This window comes from Lontra canadensis, unplaced genomic scaffold (genome assembly GCF_010015895.1).
Source record: "Lontra canadensis isolate GAN:19392208 unplaced genomic scaffold, GSC_riverotter_1.0 scaffold33, whole genome shotgun sequence".
Classification (NCBI taxonomy): Eukaryota; Metazoa; Chordata; class Mammalia; order Carnivora; family Mustelidae; genus Lontra; species Lontra canadensis.
Window position 1 is genome coordinate 13,025,680 of NW_022631027.1, and position 17,967 is coordinate 13,043,646.

Sequence of the window (17,967 nt, forward strand, 5' to 3'; positions counted from 1 at the left end):
CAGGACCATGAGATGGAGAGTCACATGTTCCACTGAGCCAAGCAGGGTTTATGTGTCACTTAATGTTCTCTGGATACTTTTTATGATTAATACTGTAGGTTGGCTAGCTCAGGTCCGTTTTCTACCCCTTTCTCCCTTTGTTGTTTCTAATGTGAAAAATATGAAAGAAAAGACTACATTGCCCAGGTCCTAGCTCCCTTGCTGCAAGGGATAGTAGGTGAGCAACAAAATTCTGGTCTATGAGGACAATGCCTGAAAGTCACTATGTCCTCCTGTTCTTTCCTGTTGCCTAAAAACAAGAACCAGACAGAAGTGCAGCAATCATTTGGTGACTTTCTTGCAATAATCATGTAGATAATAGATGAGAAGCATGGAGGTGTAAAGTCAATATATATGGAGAGAACGCTTCGGTCCCTGATGTCATCACTGAGCTGCTGTAGCAGCTTTGGACCTGCACCTAGACCTGAGGGGATGAGACAGATACCTTTGAGGTCTGAGCTCATGATAAAATAGAAGGCACAAAATACAAGCTTTTATAATGTTGCTACTATAGAATAAAAATACTCAACTGAAAAATTAATGCTTTGAGCTTTTGGTTATCATAAATATGTGTGTGTGTGTGTGTGTGTGTGTGTGTGTGTGTGTACATAGGTAATCAATTTGCTTGTGTTCCCTAATAAAAGAATATAAGGATAGTGCTGTTCTTAATGTGCTACATTATAATATTTAACTTCGAAAAATTAGTATCATTAAAGGTATACTTTAGACCTAAAGGTATCTTTTTTTTTTTTTAAGATTTTATTTATTTATTTGACAGACAAAGATCACAAGTAGGCAGAGAGGCAGGCAGAGAGAGAGGAGGAAGCAGGCACCCCACTGAGCAGAAAGTCCGATATGGGGCTCGATCCCAGGACCCTGAGATCATGACCTAAGTCGAAGGCAGAGGCTTTAACCCACTGAGCCACCCAGGTGCCCCTAGACCTAAAGGTATCTTAACATGTAGGACTGTTTCTGTTTTGTTTTGTTTTTTTAAAGATTTTATTTATTTATTTGACAGACAGAGATCACAAGTAGGCAAAGAGGCAGGCAGAGAGAGAAAGAGAAGCAGGCTTCCCGCTGAGCAGAGAGCCCGAAGCGGGGCTCGGTCCCAGAACCCTGGGATCATGACCTGAGCCGAAGGCAGATGCTTAACTGACTGAGCCACCCAGGCGCCCCTGTTTCTGTTCTTTTATACGTGAGAAAAACACGCCTTGAGAGAGGGTATGTAACTTATTCAGAGTTCTTAATGATTTTACCCATTTCATGTTTTTACTAGAATGTAGTCTAAGAGCACTGAATCGAATACTACATGATGAAATACTTAATAAACCAATGGAAACGCTTAAACTTGCTATTCCATCAGGGATATATACTCTTCAGAATAATTTACTCTATGTGGCACTGTCAAATCTGGATGCAGCTACTTATCAGGTACTTAAAATATATTTCTAATACTTCTTTTAAGAAAGAAAGAAACAAACAATAATATTAGCTGTTTTCTTTTTCAGGTCACATATCAGTTGAAAATTCTTACAACAGCATTATTTTCTGTGTCTATGCTTAGTAAAAAATTAGGTGTGTACCAGTGGCTCTCCCTAGTAATTTTGATGACAGGAGTTGCTTTTGTACAGGTAACTAAGATAAGTATACCTTTCATTTTTATCAGTTTCAAAACCTTACTTACTGTGCATAGAAAATATGGTTGTTAATTATTGAAGCAAATAAATGCTTATTCTCACAACTGACATATTTTTTGAAGGCTTCTTTTGAGCAATACTCTATTAGGGCTGCAACTGATAAAAAAAATCTAACTGATTTCACTTAGCCTTATACTCTTCACAGCCATCTATGTTGTTACAAATGGCAAGATTTCTTTCTTTTTTATGCTTGAGTAATATTCTGATATATATATGTCAACCATATGATTTCATTCATATATAGCATTTAAGAAACAAAACAAACAAATTAAAAAAGAGATAAACCAAAAAACAGACTTTTAATTATACAGAACAAACTGATGGTTACCAGAGAGGAGGCAGGTGGGGAGATGCGGGGAGTAGGTGGAGGAGATTAATAGTACACTTATCCTGAGCCCTGAATAATATACAGAATTGTTAAATTACTATATTTTATACCTGAAACTAATATAGTACTGTATGTTAACTGCATTGTAATGTAAACAAGGAAATGAAATAAAAGAAAAAGGAAAGGAAAGGAAAAGAGGAAAGAAGGAAGGAAGATTTAAAATAAATAAAAATCAAATTATCTGATAAACAATCTAGTTAGAGAAATAAGATACTGCATGTAAAGCAAATCTGATTTTCACTGGATGCCTGAGCATTTGAGATTATTAATCACTCCCTTCTTATTGTCTGTCAGCTTCCCTGATAACATTCTTTACTGGTTCTTCTCATCTTTCTAATGATTCCTTGTTGAGTTACTTCCTGGGGTCCTCTTCCTTGATGCTTGGTATTGGGGTTGTTGGTAGGCTTGTTCTTTCCCTTAAATTATATCTTTATTTTTGGAGACTTTATCCATTCTGTAGGTTTTTATTAACACTTAAATGTTCATAGTTCCTTGGTCTATGTCATCACCTGTAATTTCAGATTTGTATTTCTAAATAAAAAAACCTGTTGGACATCTTAGCTTGGTTTTTCAATAGGCCTTATAAACTGAGCATATCTAAAACTAAACTTTACCAAACCTGTTCTCGTTTCTGTTTTTTCTGTCAGTATTTACTCTGCCTGGGAGTTGGCTTAGATTTTTCCTGATACCTGTACATCTAATCTTCAGTCACTAAGACCTTGCTGAGTCTGCCTTTTTTTTTTTTTTAAGATTTTATTTATTTATTTGATATCTAGAGTGCTAGTGAGCAGGGGGAAGGGGCAGAGGGAGGAGCAGGTACCTGGCTAAGCAGGGATCCCAGTCCCAGTACCCTAAGATCGTGACCTGAGATAAAGGCAGACACTTAACTGACTGAGCCACCCAGGTGTCCCCACTATGGTTTATCTAAAAACAAATCCAGTCATGTTAGTTTCCTGTCATCCAGAGTGTGGTATGTTTATCACTTCCCCCCAGAGTGTGGTATGTCTCTCTAGAACAAATATTTTATTTTTAAACAATGCAAGCATTTTTTTAAGATTTTAAGTCATCTCTACACCCAGTGTGGGACTCGATCTTACAAAACCTTGAGATTAAGAGTTGCATGCTCTACCAACTGAGCCAGCTAGGTACCCCTTGAATAAATTTTTTTAAAAAAAGACTTCATTTACTTGAGAGAGAGCATGAGAGTGGGGAGGGACAGAGGGAGAAGCAGACTCCCCGCTAAGCGGGGAGTCTGATGTGGGCCTCCATCCCAGGACTCCAGAATCATGACCTGAGCCAAAGGCAGTCGTTTAACCAACTGAGCCACCTAGGTGCCCTGAATAAATATTTCTAATAGTTATTTTTTAAACGGGTTTTACAAAAATTTAACTGTCATTTCAAACCCGTATTTTCATAGATAATGCTAATAAGGGTAAGCTAAAATAGGTATTACATTTTTAAAAGTGAGGTGTTTTAAAATACCAAGTAATAAATAGTTCAGGTAGAACACAGATTTGACTAAAACCATGAAGATGATAGTTTCAGGAACACCGATCTATAGGATAAAGCCCACAATTGTTAACGTGATACCACATGGACCTTTCATAATTACCAACAATACCAGACTCATTTTTGCTGCTCCAACAGTTCACACTTTGAATTTCTACAACTTATAGAAGGTATTTTGTGCATCTGTGCATTTATTCATTCTCTTTCTTTTTTTTAGGGAATTTTTTGAAATTGTAAGTTGTAACGGTAATATTACAAAGGGAAAAAAATAAAATGATTCTAAGGTTTTCTTTCAAAAGCTCTCCTGCAAACCCCAAGAATGATACTGGCTCCATTTTTATCTTAAGGTCTGAAAGTGGGCTCTAATTATGCACTTTGTAAAATATCATAAGGACTAAACTCCAGTTTTGTTTTTATTTTTGTTCAGTGGCCCTCAGATTCTCAAGAGCTTGATCCTAAGGAACTTTCAGCTGGTTCTCAGTTTGTAGGTCTCATGGCAGTTCTCACAGCATGTTTTTCAAGTGGCTTTGCTGGAGTTTACTTTGAGAAAATCTTAAAAGAAACCAAACAATCAGTGTGGATAAGAAATATTCAGCTTGGTAAGATAAGTTTTAAATGCTTTCTAATACTATTTTTTTTAATGATTTTATTGTTATGTAAAGATTACTATATATCTTTAAACAAATAAGCTTCCCTAATTCTGCCATTGATACAAATATCTACCAAGGTTTTTGCCTTTTAAAACATTGTATTTTTTTTTTTTAAGATGTTGTTTATTTATTTGACAGGCAGAGATCACAAGTAGGCAGAGAGGCAGGCAGAGAGAGAGAGGAGGGAAGCAGGCTCCCTGCTGAGTAGAGAGCCCTCTGCACAATCCCAGGACCCTGGGCTCATGACCTGAGCCGAAGGCAGAGGCTTTAACCCACTGAGCCACCCAGGACCCCTAAAACATTGTATTTTAAATGAATGTCTTTTATTCAAGAAATGGAATTTTAGGTCTGTGACATAAGGGTGTATGTAGCCGGTATTAGTCCTCACTATTTGGAAACTTAGGAACTGTATTTTTGGTTGCTACAATTCTCAGAGGATGTTACAAATGACATATTTTAATCTCCTGGAAAAGGAGATTAAAATACTGTTAAATTTCAGTGATACAATACATGTTATTGTTATTACCATGTTACCTAACAATGATGTACTCTAAATATCTTACAGTTTTACCTCAGTAAAGCTGGAAAAAGGAAAAAAAGATACTTGAATGGAGAAAGTTTGAAATCATGAAATTTTCATCTTTGTTTTAAAATCTTAATCTCCATGGGGAGGTTATGTGCTATGGTGAGGGCTGTGAAATGTGTAAGCCTGATGATTCACAGACCTGTACCCCTGGAGCAAATGATAGATTATATGTTAATAAAAAAAATCTTAATATCTCTTTTTATTTCAAAATGTTGTTTTAGCTTTTAAATACTATGTCATTTTTTTCTAACTGAAAGTACATAGTTTAAAACAAAACATACCTCACAAATTGAAGGATTGCCTTTGAACAAATATTTTTTATTTATTTATTTGAGAGCACGAGAGAAAGCAGAGCAAGCAAGAGAGAATATGAGTAGTGAGAGAGGGCAGAGGGAGAAGCAGACTCCCAGGGGCTTAATCCCAGGACCCTGGAATCATGACCTGAGCTGAAGGCAGACACCCGATCAACTAAGCCACCCAGGCACCCCTGAACAAATATTTAAACTTATTTATATACAGTATTATAACCTTTAGTTCCTCATACAAAGATTCCAGCATTTAGTATTCCTGGTATATAGTCATTCTGGAAAACGGTATATGTGAGAGACAGCTCAGTTGCAAATCATCCATTCTATCTTAGGCCTCTGTCCTTGTGATTTCGGAGCTCATCTTTGAAAACGTTTTTTTCTTCTGTCTACGTCAACTCAATAGGTATGCCATGTCTGCCTTGGTAGCAGTTAGGCCCTCCACAGTGAGTATCTATACTCCTAATGGCCTATATTTTAAGTCAAACCATCCCAAATAAACCTTCCAAACTTGATTAGTCCATTTTTTCCAGCTATTTTAAAATAATGTGATAACAGGCAAACCAAACCTTCATTTTTTATCGCAGGATTACCGTTTCTGTGCAAAATCTATAGAAATGTATCAAGTTGGGTTTTTTAAAAAGAATATTCGAAGAAAATACTTAAAGATTAGCTTCTTTTTGTTTGTTTGTCTAGAAAGTAAGTACAGAGGCTTGAAAAGCACCAACCAATTTAATTCACCATTTCAGAAACAGTGTATCTGTAGTATAGTGGATAAGAACACTTGATTTTGTAGTCAGATCAACTCAAATCCTGATTTCATCACTTAACCACCTGTGTGGCCTTAGGGACGTTGCTTAATCTTCCTCTGCTTCACTTTCCTCATTGATAAAATGTCCTTAATTATAGTACTAACTCCATATGTTGCTATGAGGATTAAATGAATTAGTACTTGTAAAGTGTTTAGAATCAAGTACCTTGCATAGTAATCACTATAAATATAAATATATAATATAAATATGCAAATATCAGGAAAGAAAGAACTATTAAAAGATTGTGTAATTGCCCTAACTTTTCTTGAATTATAAAATAAAAACAAAAAGCCAGAATTCATGATTCTGTGGTTATGGGTTTCTTCTTATTTTTTTTTTTCTTACTCTTTAATTTGACCTCGTAACACAATCTAGTGAACGGTAAGCTACCTCAAAGTTTCAAAAAGGGTACATAAATAAGTTGTAGATAACTTGAGATTACAAAAACAGAAATTAAAACATATTTTTTAAAACATTTATTTGAGAGAGCAAGAGTGTGCACACCCACATGCACGCACTAGCAGAGTAGGGGCAGAGGAAGAGGGAGAAGGAGATTCAGATTTCCCACTGAGCGTAGAGGTCATTCTATTCCAGGATCTGAGCCAAAGTCAGATGCTTAACCAACTGAGCCACTCAGGTGCCCCCAAATTAAAACATTTTAATAGAATTTTTCAAGTATCAAACTGTTAAAGATTAGCAAGTTGATAAGATCCTATGTTAGCCAGAGTGGAGAAGCAGGAACTCTTATTACCTGTGATTGCGAGGAGTATAGATTGATATAACCTTATTGGATCTGAAACTGGGAATGTTTAACAAAATTGTAAATAAACGCTTTGATGCAAAAATTCCACTTCTAGATAAGAATTTATCCTACAGATAACTTACACGAGAGTACAAAGATGGATGTTTAAGGTTATTTATTTTAGCATTGGTTATAATTGTAAAAAATAGAAAACATGTAGAAGATTGTTGAAATAAACTACCAATATGATTAAATAGTGCAGTGGTTAAGATCATGGAGTCCAGAGCCACACTGCCTGGATTCACATCCAGAGTCCATCACTTACCAGCATTGTGAGCTCAGGCATGTTTATTTAACTTCTCTGTGTATCACTTTCTTCATCTATAAAATGGGCATAAAAGTATCTACCTAATAGGGTTGTTGTGAGTTAACACACATAAAGCACTTAGAAACTTGTGGCACATGATGTTATGTATATATTTCATATTCTTATTCATTCAATGACATATAATATAACTGATAGAATGCAGTAGATCTGTATATACTGACATGTATGTAGCCTTCAGTACTATATACCTTGTTTTGTCATTATCAGCTGTTACTTTCATTCATTCATTTAAAGAGCGAGTTATTTATTTATTTATTTATTTATTTATTTATTTATTTAGAGTGCATGAGGGGTTGGGGAGCAGAAGGTGAGGGAGAGAGAATCTCAAGCAGATTCTACACAGAGCACAGAGCCTGACGCGGGGCCAACTAAAAAACTTAATTAAAATTGATTGAGTTGGCCTAAATAAAATTAGCAGAACATTTCATATCCCTTTTATTTAGTTCCTTTTCATCATGGAATCTTCAAGTAATTATGGCTTTATAAAGAAATTGCTTCACCCTGCACTCTTTACTACAAATATTACCAGAGACGACTCCTAACAGGTGGCGCTTGTAGGCATTTCTTTCTTTCTTTATAGCTTAGAATTGCTCCTGGAAATCTTTTAGATCCAGTAGCCATGTGCTAAATTCCGTGGTGCAGATAAGGGACATAGGAGTGAATAAGACATAGTTTCTCCTCTCACTGAACTGGCTTTCCTTAACAGTGAGGCTTTAGTAATGACAGCTTCTGATGTTGCCTGACTATTTCTTAGCTTTGAATTTTTGGATACTACTTAATGTACTTTCAAAACTTCTTAATAAGGAAAAATGCTATGCCACATATCTGAGCTTTTATATCTGCATATATAAATACGTATATATGAACATCTAGAGCTAGCAATAGGAAGATATGAGACAATGAATATGCCGAAAGTGACCATTTTTCAGATATTTGAATGAGACAGCCATGTAGTCATGTAATGTAAGCATTATGTATATTTTTAAAGATTTTATTTATGTATTTATTTGAGAGAGAGCATGAGAGCAGGGGGAGAAAAGGGAAAGGGAGAGGGAGAGAATCTGAAGCAAACTCTGCAGTGAGCACAGAGCCCGTTGAGGGGCTCGATCTCACAACCACAAGGTCGTGACCTGAGCTGAAACCAAGAGTTGGCAGCTTAACTGATTAAGCCACCATGGCGCCCTTAATGCCATTATATTTTTTAGTGTTCCAAAGTTGGTAATCTCTGCTCTTTTCTATATCCTCCTGTCTTTTTCTTACAATCATAATACAGTATTAAGTATAATTTTGTTAGGTTTATATAAATATCCAAGTAAAAGATTTTTATTGTTTAAATTTTATTTCTTTTTTAAAAAATTTATGTACTTATTTGAGAGAGAGAAAGCCGGGGCAGGCAGGGGCAGAGGAAGAAGGAGAAGCAGACTCCACGCTGAGCAGGGAGCCCAATTCAGGGCTTATCCCAGGACCAGGACCCTAGGATTATGACTCAAGCTGAAGGCAGAGGTTTAACCGACTCAGCACCCAGGTGCCCACCCAAGTAAAAGATTTTTTAAGTAGTCAAATTTTGTCAAAAAGGAAAAGCTAAATATAAAATTATATAAATATAAAATTATATGGAATGTCAATGGAAAAATATTTTTCCAAACTAAATGGCATATCACATAAACCTGACTTTTCTCCAAATAAAGTTTAGTTTAGTTTCTCCAAACTAAATGACATATGACATAAACGTGACTTTTTTTTTTTTAAGGTTTCTTTGGGAGTATATTTGGATTAATGGGTGTATACATTTATGATGGAGAATTGGTGTCAAAGAATGGATTTTTTCAGGGATATAACCGACTGACTTGGATAGTTGTTATTCTTCAGGTAAAGCATTTAAAGTCATATTTAGTGCTAATAAACTTTTTTTTAATGTAGATAATCAGTGTAGCTCCTGATGTACAATGTGAGGGAAAGAGATCCCTCCTGTTGGGTGTTCTCATTATATCAAGCTTATTCAGGGAAGTTAAAATAGAACTGGTCTTAATGCAATAATTAAAACACTTTGAAAAGGTCATAAATAACTTTATGGTATTTAAATTTGACATAATTAAAATCAAGTTTAAGAATAAAAGAGTTCAAGCTGAAAACAGATATAACTTTTGATTTGTTTTACAATTCTTATATAGGAAGTCTGTGATCAGTGCATTAAGGCTCAAAAGCAGATCTAGATATTCAAATCTGCCTTACATTGTAGTTACATATTAAAATATTCCTCAAATTATCTCCGTTTATAATTTGAAATTGGTCGAAGGTTGAGTAATTTCATCGTCAAAAATATACTTGATTACTCTGGCGGATATAAAAGTGAAGATGCAAGTCACTGCCCTCACAAATCCTTTCTTTGGAGGTATTTGAAGCTGTAAGAAGCAAGGCCTCTTACAGAAGGTGGGTGTGGATAGCAAAGGATAGTTGTGTTTTGAAAGCAGGAAGGATACTTCTATTTTTAAGATAAAAGGAGACAAGGGTAAGTGAAAATTCAGAGGAAATTTGAAGTAGAGATAGGGTAAATCAAGAGAGTTTGTATGATAGCTTTTATTCTAGCAGAGGAAAGCCCTCTTCCTGTAAGACTTGAGCAAGATAAAGGAGGTTTGGTACAGTCGATATGAGGGATTCATCGTGGACTAAATAGATGAACACGCACATTGCCAGGAGGTAATAGGACATCAGTTTGCAGTGAGCTCAATTGGCATAGTTTGTGATTTTCACTAATAAGCTTCTGTCATGTGCAGAGGTACAGTAAAAGTTCTTAACATGGGTAATCCAGATTTAGGATGTGTAAGTAGAGTTTGGCAGAAAACAAAACTGTATAGTGTGGTAAAACCTCATTATTTAAGTAGGCACAGTGTGGACTTTGAGAGAGATTTGGTAGAAAGTTCAGAAGAATAATCTGACAGCAATAAAAAGTAGGTTGAATGGTGAGAAACTGGGGGAAGAAAGCCAAGTAAAAAAAAATTCAAGTTACACTTTATTTTTACTTCAAAAATAAAAACATTTCATGGAACTGAGTGACCAGTCTTTCCACATTTGTCTGAACAAGTGATGTTTAATTACTAAATTGGTTGAGGATAGATGTTTTTTTCACAGTACAAACTATATTATAACAAACTGCAGATTATTGTGGTAGTTACTTCATCAGATCACTTTTGAAATAAAAGGGCTATTGAATGAAACCTGGAAGTCTGTTGGTTATAGGATATATTTAATAAAAATCAGTTATTATAGTGGGATTAAATTTATAGGACAAAAGCTTAAAGCTTCATTGAATAATGAGATTGTTTTGAAAGGCAGTTTTATATATGTTTGTTTAAAATAATCTTTTAAAATTTTTGCAGGCACTTGGAGGCCTTGTAATAGCTGCTGTTATTAAATACGCAGATAATATTTTAAAAGGATTTGCAACCTCTTTATCCATAATACTATCAACACTGATATCCTATTTTTGGCTACAAGATTTTGTGCCAACCAGGTAATGTATTCTTTTCTATTTCTTTAAGTATCCAAAATATGTGGAAAAATAAGAATTCTTAATAAGATCTGGTATGAAAAATTTTATTTTATTATAACTTTTTTTTTAATAATTTTATTTTTTATAAACATATATATATATTTTTTTTCCCCCCAGGGGTACAGGTCTGTGTATTTTATTATAACTTTTGAAGAATCAAGGAAATATAGTAAAAAATCATTTAGCTGTCTTTTTTTTAGTTTTAAAAATTATTTAAATTCTATTTAGTTAAGATATAGTGTATTATTAGTTTCAGGGGAAGAATTTAGTGATTCTTCAGTTGCATATAATATCTGCTGCTCATTACATCATGTACCCTTCTTAATGCCCGAGACCCAGTTACCCTGTCCGCTACCCACCTCCCACCAGCAACCTCAGTTTGTTTTCCAGGGTTAAGAGTCTCTATGGTTCACCTCCCTCTCTGTTTTATCTTTTTTAAAAAAACATTTTTTTAATTTAAATTCAGTTAATTAAAATGCAGTGTATTGATTTCAGAGGTATAGGCCTGTGATTCATCAGTCTTATATAATACCCAGTGGTGATTACATCACATGTCCTCCTTAATGTCCATCACCCAGTTACCCCCATATCTCTACTGCCTCCCCTCCAGCAACTCTCTGTTTCCCAGCATTTAATTGTCTTTTATTTATTTATTTATTTATTTTTAAGATTTTATTTATTTATTTGACAGAGAGAAAGACTGCAAGAGAGGGAACACAAGCACAGGGAGTGGGAGAGGGAGAAGCAGGCTTCCCGCCGAGCAGGAAGCCCAATGCAGGGCTCAATCCCAGGACGCTGGGATCATGACCTGAGCCAAAGGCAGATGCTTAACAACTGAGCCACCCAGGTGCTCCTTAATTGTCTTTAAAAAAAAAGGTTTCAAACTAACTACATAGAAGAAAATATTCCACTAGTAAGTTTTTTGTACAAATTTAACTAGCCAGAATTTTCCCAATAGACTGGAATATTTTTTCAAACTTTTCCCCCAAAGTAAAATGTCATATAAAAAGTTCAATAAATCATATAGTGGCATTTTTATGTGTGTAATTGATATACGTAAAGCCAGGAGAGTAGATGACATTCTTGAAGAGAATAGTTTATGTAGAGAATGTGCAGGAGAAAACTCTTTTAGGTGGTGGCAGAAGAGTGGTTGGGAAGAGAATTACCAAAGGAATGATGGGTGAGGCAGGAGACCCAGGATGTGTAGTGTCATCGATGCCAAGGGAGGAAACAGAGTCAGGAAGAATGAAGTGTGATTAATACCCATTATAGCTGGTACTGAAAGTCCTATTATTTTTTTATAATTATTAATTTATAATCCCAGAGTAATGAGATTATATTTTAGTGGATTCTAGGTTACTAGTCTTGGTTTTCGTCAACTTCACTCCCCTCCTCATCTTCTTAACTTCTAAACTTTGGAGTCTCTGAAGGATCTGTCCTTGAACCTCTTATTTGTTCTCACTTCCTTAGGTGATCTCTATTCTCAAGGATGATAACCTTCCCTTCCCTTTCCTTCTTTCTCCTCTTCGCTTTGCTTCGCTTCTCTTTGCTTCTCTTCCCTTCTCTTCTCCTTTCCTTTCCTTTCCTTTTCTTTCTTTCCTTTCCTTTTCTTTCTCTCTACTTTCACATTTTACTTTGAATTCCAGGCTTGTATATTTAATTGCCTATTTGACATTTTCACTTGAATGTCTACTACATAATTCATTCCCTAACCCTATAAGGGTTTCCCAATTTAGTAAATGGCAGCACCTTCCTTTTCCAGTTGCTTAGGCTAAAATTCTCCTTGACTTAAACAGGAACAGTTTGTCCACAGTAACCTAAGAGAAGGCCTATAGATATGTAGACAGACTTAGAAAGTTAAAATATATGAAAGTTCTTTATCTTCTGAGTGAAATAGGAAGTAAGGTTATCAACTTCTCTTTACCTTTCTCTCATACATCATTCCAATCTAGAAATAAAGCCTGTCACCTCTTCCTCTTTAATATCTCCAGAGTCAACCATTTCTCACAACTTCCATTGCTACCCCCCTGGTCCAAGGCATACTCATTTATCACCTGGATTAAGGAAATAGTCTCTTGATTTATCTCATTGCTTTGTCTCTTGCTCTGTGCCCCTACAATGTTCTCCATTCAGCAAACTATTTTCAATGTAAGTTAGATCATATCACCACTCTGCTCACCACTCTGTTACCTAAAAGTTGTAATTATTAATGGCCTATTTGATATGGCCCTCAACTATGCACCTGTCTTCATCTGATATTACTTTCCTTTTGTTTCCTTCCTTCCCTCCTCCCTCCTTTCTTTTTCTTTCTTCTTTCCTTTCTTCCTCCCTCCCTCCCCTCCCCTATCTGTCTATCTACAGCAACCTCTTTGGTACGGGCTTTGACTTGCCCTTCAGTCATCTTGGAATACTCATCCCCTGTGTATTCACATGACAAACTCCCTCACATCCTCAGGTCTTGGCTCAGATTTACTGTATCAGGAGACCTCCCTAAATAAAAGCACCCCCCTCCATTCTAACATTCTTTCCTCCTTTCTTCAGAAGACTTATTACCATCTTATAAGTCAGCAAAGCCGAAGCTTGGCCTATAATAGGCACTCTATTTGAATGAATACTCAAGTTCTTAAAATTTTAATACAGCTAGTAATATTTATTTGTGTTACTGAGAGTGAGATAGGATTATAGATGGAATGTGGCAGTAGAAAAACATAATATGCTCTTTATGTTTCTATATTAAACATTTGTGGTTTCATTCTTCTAGCAACCTGGGTAATAGGTCTGGGACAGACATGTTGGAATGTTTAATTTCTCTGAGGCATGGATTTAAAAGTATTTCTATTTCTAGTTTGGTATGGGAATGAACTACCTAGCTAGTGAGACTAGCCTAACAACTAGGATATATATTTTAATGATGCTTTAGCCTCTATTCATTAAATGAGGAAATTGTGCACGAATGTATTATTTGAGTAAGTTGGGAACTTTAAATTATTTTAGATGTTTTGGAATCTAGATTTTTAGGGTACATTTAAAAAGGCATACCTTTAAAAAAATAACACCTCATATAAAGCTGACTCAGGATGGTAACTTTAAATCTTTGAGTCATGTAGGGAATAAACAATAAACAAGTAAATGAACAGGTAAATCAGTAGAAGGGCAAAAGAATAGTAGTTTGTCAATAAGATTTATATCTGCATGTAAATCCATGTTTCTGAGGGACTATGTAGGGTATGTTGGGATGAAGATAAAAAGGGAAAAGATAATGAGTTTGTTATTATTGAATGAATGAATGTTTTGACACTGAGTCAGATGAAGAAGATGGATTATTTTTCCTATAACTAGACTCTCTATCTTTATGTATTCTTATTTTTGTGAAGAACATCTCTTAAGTAATAAATCCAATGACCCCTATTCCAAATGTATTAATGTATTTTCCTTTGTTATCCCCATTTCACTTCCTAAAACTGCTTAGGTTTTGTTTGTTGTTTTTCTCAGAGGTGGTTCCCTGGTACTTGCCTTTCTGACTGCTCCTTTAATAACCTATCAATCCTTATTCACTCTCTCATTCATCTCATTCACTGCCATGTCTTGTCTGTCCTCTCTGTGAAGATAAGTCCCAACTTAACTTCAACTCTAGAGTCCTATTTTCAGCTGACTGCTCAACACCTTTATTAATATATCACCAGTATTCCTTTTCCTAACTTATTTTTCTTGTGTTATTATTTTGCTTATTGGTATTAATCATCCTTGCATTTAGGCTTATTTATTCTTCTATCAAAAATTTATTAAGTGTCCACTATGTGCCTTCCTTTCACTGTACCAGATCCTGGAGAAACAGGAATGTATGAATTCATATGATTCATCTCTTCAGAGAGATATGATTTCATCTCTTCAAAGAGATAACAATGATTAGAGAGATAGACATGTGAAAAATGAGAATTTTATGATCAGTGCAGCAATGAAGTATATATATGCAATTCTGTTGGAAATCAGGTGCCCAAATCCTTGAAATAATCATTGTATTCTGATAGTTTTTCCTCAACAAATTTTTTTTCCTCAGAACCATGTAAAAATAGCTATCTTGACAAGCGGGGGTTTCATGACATTATTAGGGATTCTAGTAGATCCTGTTAGAAATTTCATAAAATGGATTCTTGCCGTGGGTAGAGAATTGGATCAGACAGCTTTTCAGTTGAGCATGTGATTCTGTGTAATTCCAGAGGTCCAGAAAGCTAGGCAAAGGTCAGAATGCCTGACAGAGGAAGTTTTCAGTCAGAAGCTTGCCCAAAGCCTAATTATGAAATATTCCTATGGTACTAATTTTCTTCAAGAGGTATTGTAGGAAGGTTTATGTTGTCATAATCTTACATGTGTACCTGCATCAGAGGCTTTTGAAAAGTTACCCATTTACATCAAACCAACAGCAGATAATTTATCACAGCAGATAATTATTGAGCTCCCTCTATATCCTAGGCATGGGATATAATGATGAATGAGGAACACATGGTTAAGCAGGCGTGCAGACATGTCAATAATGTGTCATTTAATAACGTGTAATAAATGTTATCATAGAGTATCTCCACCTAGGGGAATGAGTCTTGGAGACATTAGACATGAGTTATGAATAATCATTTTCTTGGGAGAAAGGACATTGCAAGCAGAGGGAGGGAGTAGCATCTAAAAGGACACTGTCTTGAAAGGCACACTGTTTCACTGAATGGAATGGCTGAACTATAGATTGGGTGGGTGGAATATGGGAGATGAGGTCAGGGGGACCACATTAGGAAGGGGCCCTTTATGTCATAGTAAGGGTTGTGATCTTTTTCCTTTATAGAACAAATGTTTATTATTGTAAAACTCAAGAGAGTAACTTTGAATTATTAATAGAAACTTTAAAACCAAGACTAACTCATGTCCCTGTAATAGTACTTTGAAGAATTTACATCTTAAAAGTTAAATTCGTATTCACTTTATCTCCACTTTAAGTTCCAGTACCAGTTTAAGTTCATTTATAGTTTATAATAAGGTATATTATATCTCTGGATAGATAAAATAAAGAATAAACCAAGTCTACCTGCATTTAATCGAATTTCCTTTTGTAAAGCATCATGTGAAGTTGGTCCTGAATTTTGCTAATTACTACCTTGGATTTTAAACTGAACTTTACTAAAAAAAACAAACAAAAAGCTGAACTTTACTTTGGTCTCAAAAGAATGCCATTTTCTGTTTATATTTTCAAATATTTAAAAGTTGAGATCTTTTATTATTCAATGTATTACAGGCAAAAGACATATTAAGGGGAAATACATTTAAAACATCTTTGCTTTGGGAGTCAATACAGTGCAGTGGATGAAAGTAGGGTTCTAGAGTCAAGCATACCTAGATTTGAGTCTTGTCTTCCACTTAAATTGACTTTAAGCAAGTTACTTAAACTCTCTAACCCTCAGTTTCCTCATATATAAAAAAAATGAGGTTAATACTAATACTTCTTCATAAGGTGGTTATAAGAATTAAATGAGATGCATAGAAAACACTTGGCTTGAATACCTAGAATGTATTAAGTACTTAGTATTTGTTAGCCTTATTACTGGAACATTTTTTTCCCAAGTTAAAATTGTTTTTATAAGAGAAGAAATAGAAGTTGTTTTGCTTTTAATCTGATTATCTCTTTTTCATTTTTTCTTCATCTATTTAGTGTCTTTTTCCTTGGAGCCATCCTTGTAATAACAGCTACTTTCCTATATGGTTATGATCCCAAACCTACAGGCAATCCTACTAAAGCATAGTCGTATACTATCTTTAACTGATTTTTCACAATGGTGCACTAGGAATCTCAACATTAATCTTGCATAGAGGACTTCTACAGACTCTCAGAAGATATCATCATGCTGAATCTCATTGTATTGTTCAAATGATTTGAAAATATAAAAGTTTAAGGATTAAATGTGTATATGTTAATGAAATAGCTCTTACATCTAGAAATCAAAGCTTGAAAGTATTTCCAGCTATTAGAATAATTATTGGAGAAAACTTGAAATCTGAGTTTAAAAAGATTTTACCTTTTGATTGCTGCAGAAATGTCCTATGCACTCTTTGCAAGAGCACACAACAAATGTCAGATACAATTTTTGCAAATGAGATCTATTTAATCTTATTAAATGTTTTTTATCTTTTTCTGTATAGAAATATCAAATCACATGGAATATTCAAAGTTTGAAAATTATAATTATAATTGCTTATAAAGCTGTGAAAAAACAGAAGTATGATTTGAAAAACATTTTAATGTATCTGAGATTTTTATATTTATACAAAAGATTACTAAAGAAAAGATTGCTAAATGTCATTTGTTCAACTACATAAAAATTGATAAAGTTATGTCCTGGGTCTAATTTATGAGAGAATAAAATTCATACTTAAATTTAATGTAGGGAAATACACACATCTATTTCTCCATCTACATTTTAAGATCCGTTTAGTGCTTTGAAACTGCTGAAAGCAATCCAGTTGCTCCTGTGCTAGATTGTAGCCTGAGACTTTTGCACTAATTGAGTTTTGTTCTTAATCTCTTAATTGTGTTTCTTTTCTGTAAATCAGATAAATCCTTAATATTTCTTTAAATTAAATTGCTGTATGTGGTAATTTCCATTAAAGTTTCAAAATGAATTTAAAAGGATTAAATACTCATTTAATAATTGAAAATAATTATTATTATCTAATATCTCCACTTGGAGAATTTTGAACTATCAAAGCGTATACTGTACACAACTAAAATGTTTTTAAATGAATATTGTAGTCATTGATCTGTAAAAATTCCTTTAATCTACAGCTGTTAAAAACAACAACCAAAATAATAATAGTATAGATATCAATGAATTGAGACCAAAATGACCTTTCTTAGAGACATTCCAGATTGCCATAATATTATATTATTTTAAATGGCACTATAGCTATAAACTCAAGGCTGCTCAGAAGAATTTTTTAGGCTTTTCATAAACCCACCATCCCCGAGAATACTCTGGTCACATGCCTAGGAGAGGTGGCAAATTCTGAGTTCCCTTTCTGTGGCCCTGTAGAAGCTGCTGGGAAGGAGCCACCACTTAGATTTAAGATAGTGGTTTCTTTTCCGTTTTGATTAGCACTGGAGTTGAGGTTATAAATTACATGAGTTATTTAATAAGTTGGTTCAAGAGGGAGAGAAAATATAGCAAAAGTGGTAAAGTGAATTGGTGGGCAAGAATACGGAATATGGATATAATTTAATTATTGACTATAGATAGAATTACCTATTATGTATAAGAAGTATT

The 17,967-nt window shown here is 34.6% G+C and overlaps 1 protein-coding gene across 2 annotated transcripts in view; it reads left to right on the plus strand.

The window, feature by feature from the left end:
* SLC35A3 (solute carrier family 35 member A3) overlaps positions 1 to 17,411 on the plus strand; it is a 49,831-nt gene extending 32,420 nt beyond the window's left edge. Inside the window, exons 3-8 of one of the 2 annotated variants that reach the window (XM_032867211.1) lie at positions 1,316 to 1,470; positions 1,548 to 1,670; positions 4,061 to 4,232; positions 8,867 to 8,985; positions 10,494 to 10,627; positions 16,359 to 17,411. In XM_032867211.1, the coding sequence (XP_032723102.1) occupies positions 1,316 to 1,470; positions 1,548 to 1,670; positions 4,061 to 4,232; positions 8,867 to 8,985; positions 10,494 to 10,627; positions 16,359 to 16,449 (794 nt within the window). In that variant the 3' untranslated portion in view covers positions 16,450 to 17,411. The remainder of the gene's footprint in view (positions 1 to 1,315; positions 1,471 to 1,547; positions 1,671 to 4,060; positions 4,233 to 8,866; positions 8,986 to 10,493; positions 10,628 to 16,358) is intronic. The other variant, XR_004383808.1, reaches the window with a different exon arrangement.
* The last annotated feature ends 556 nt before the right edge of the window (positions 17,412 to 17,967 follow it).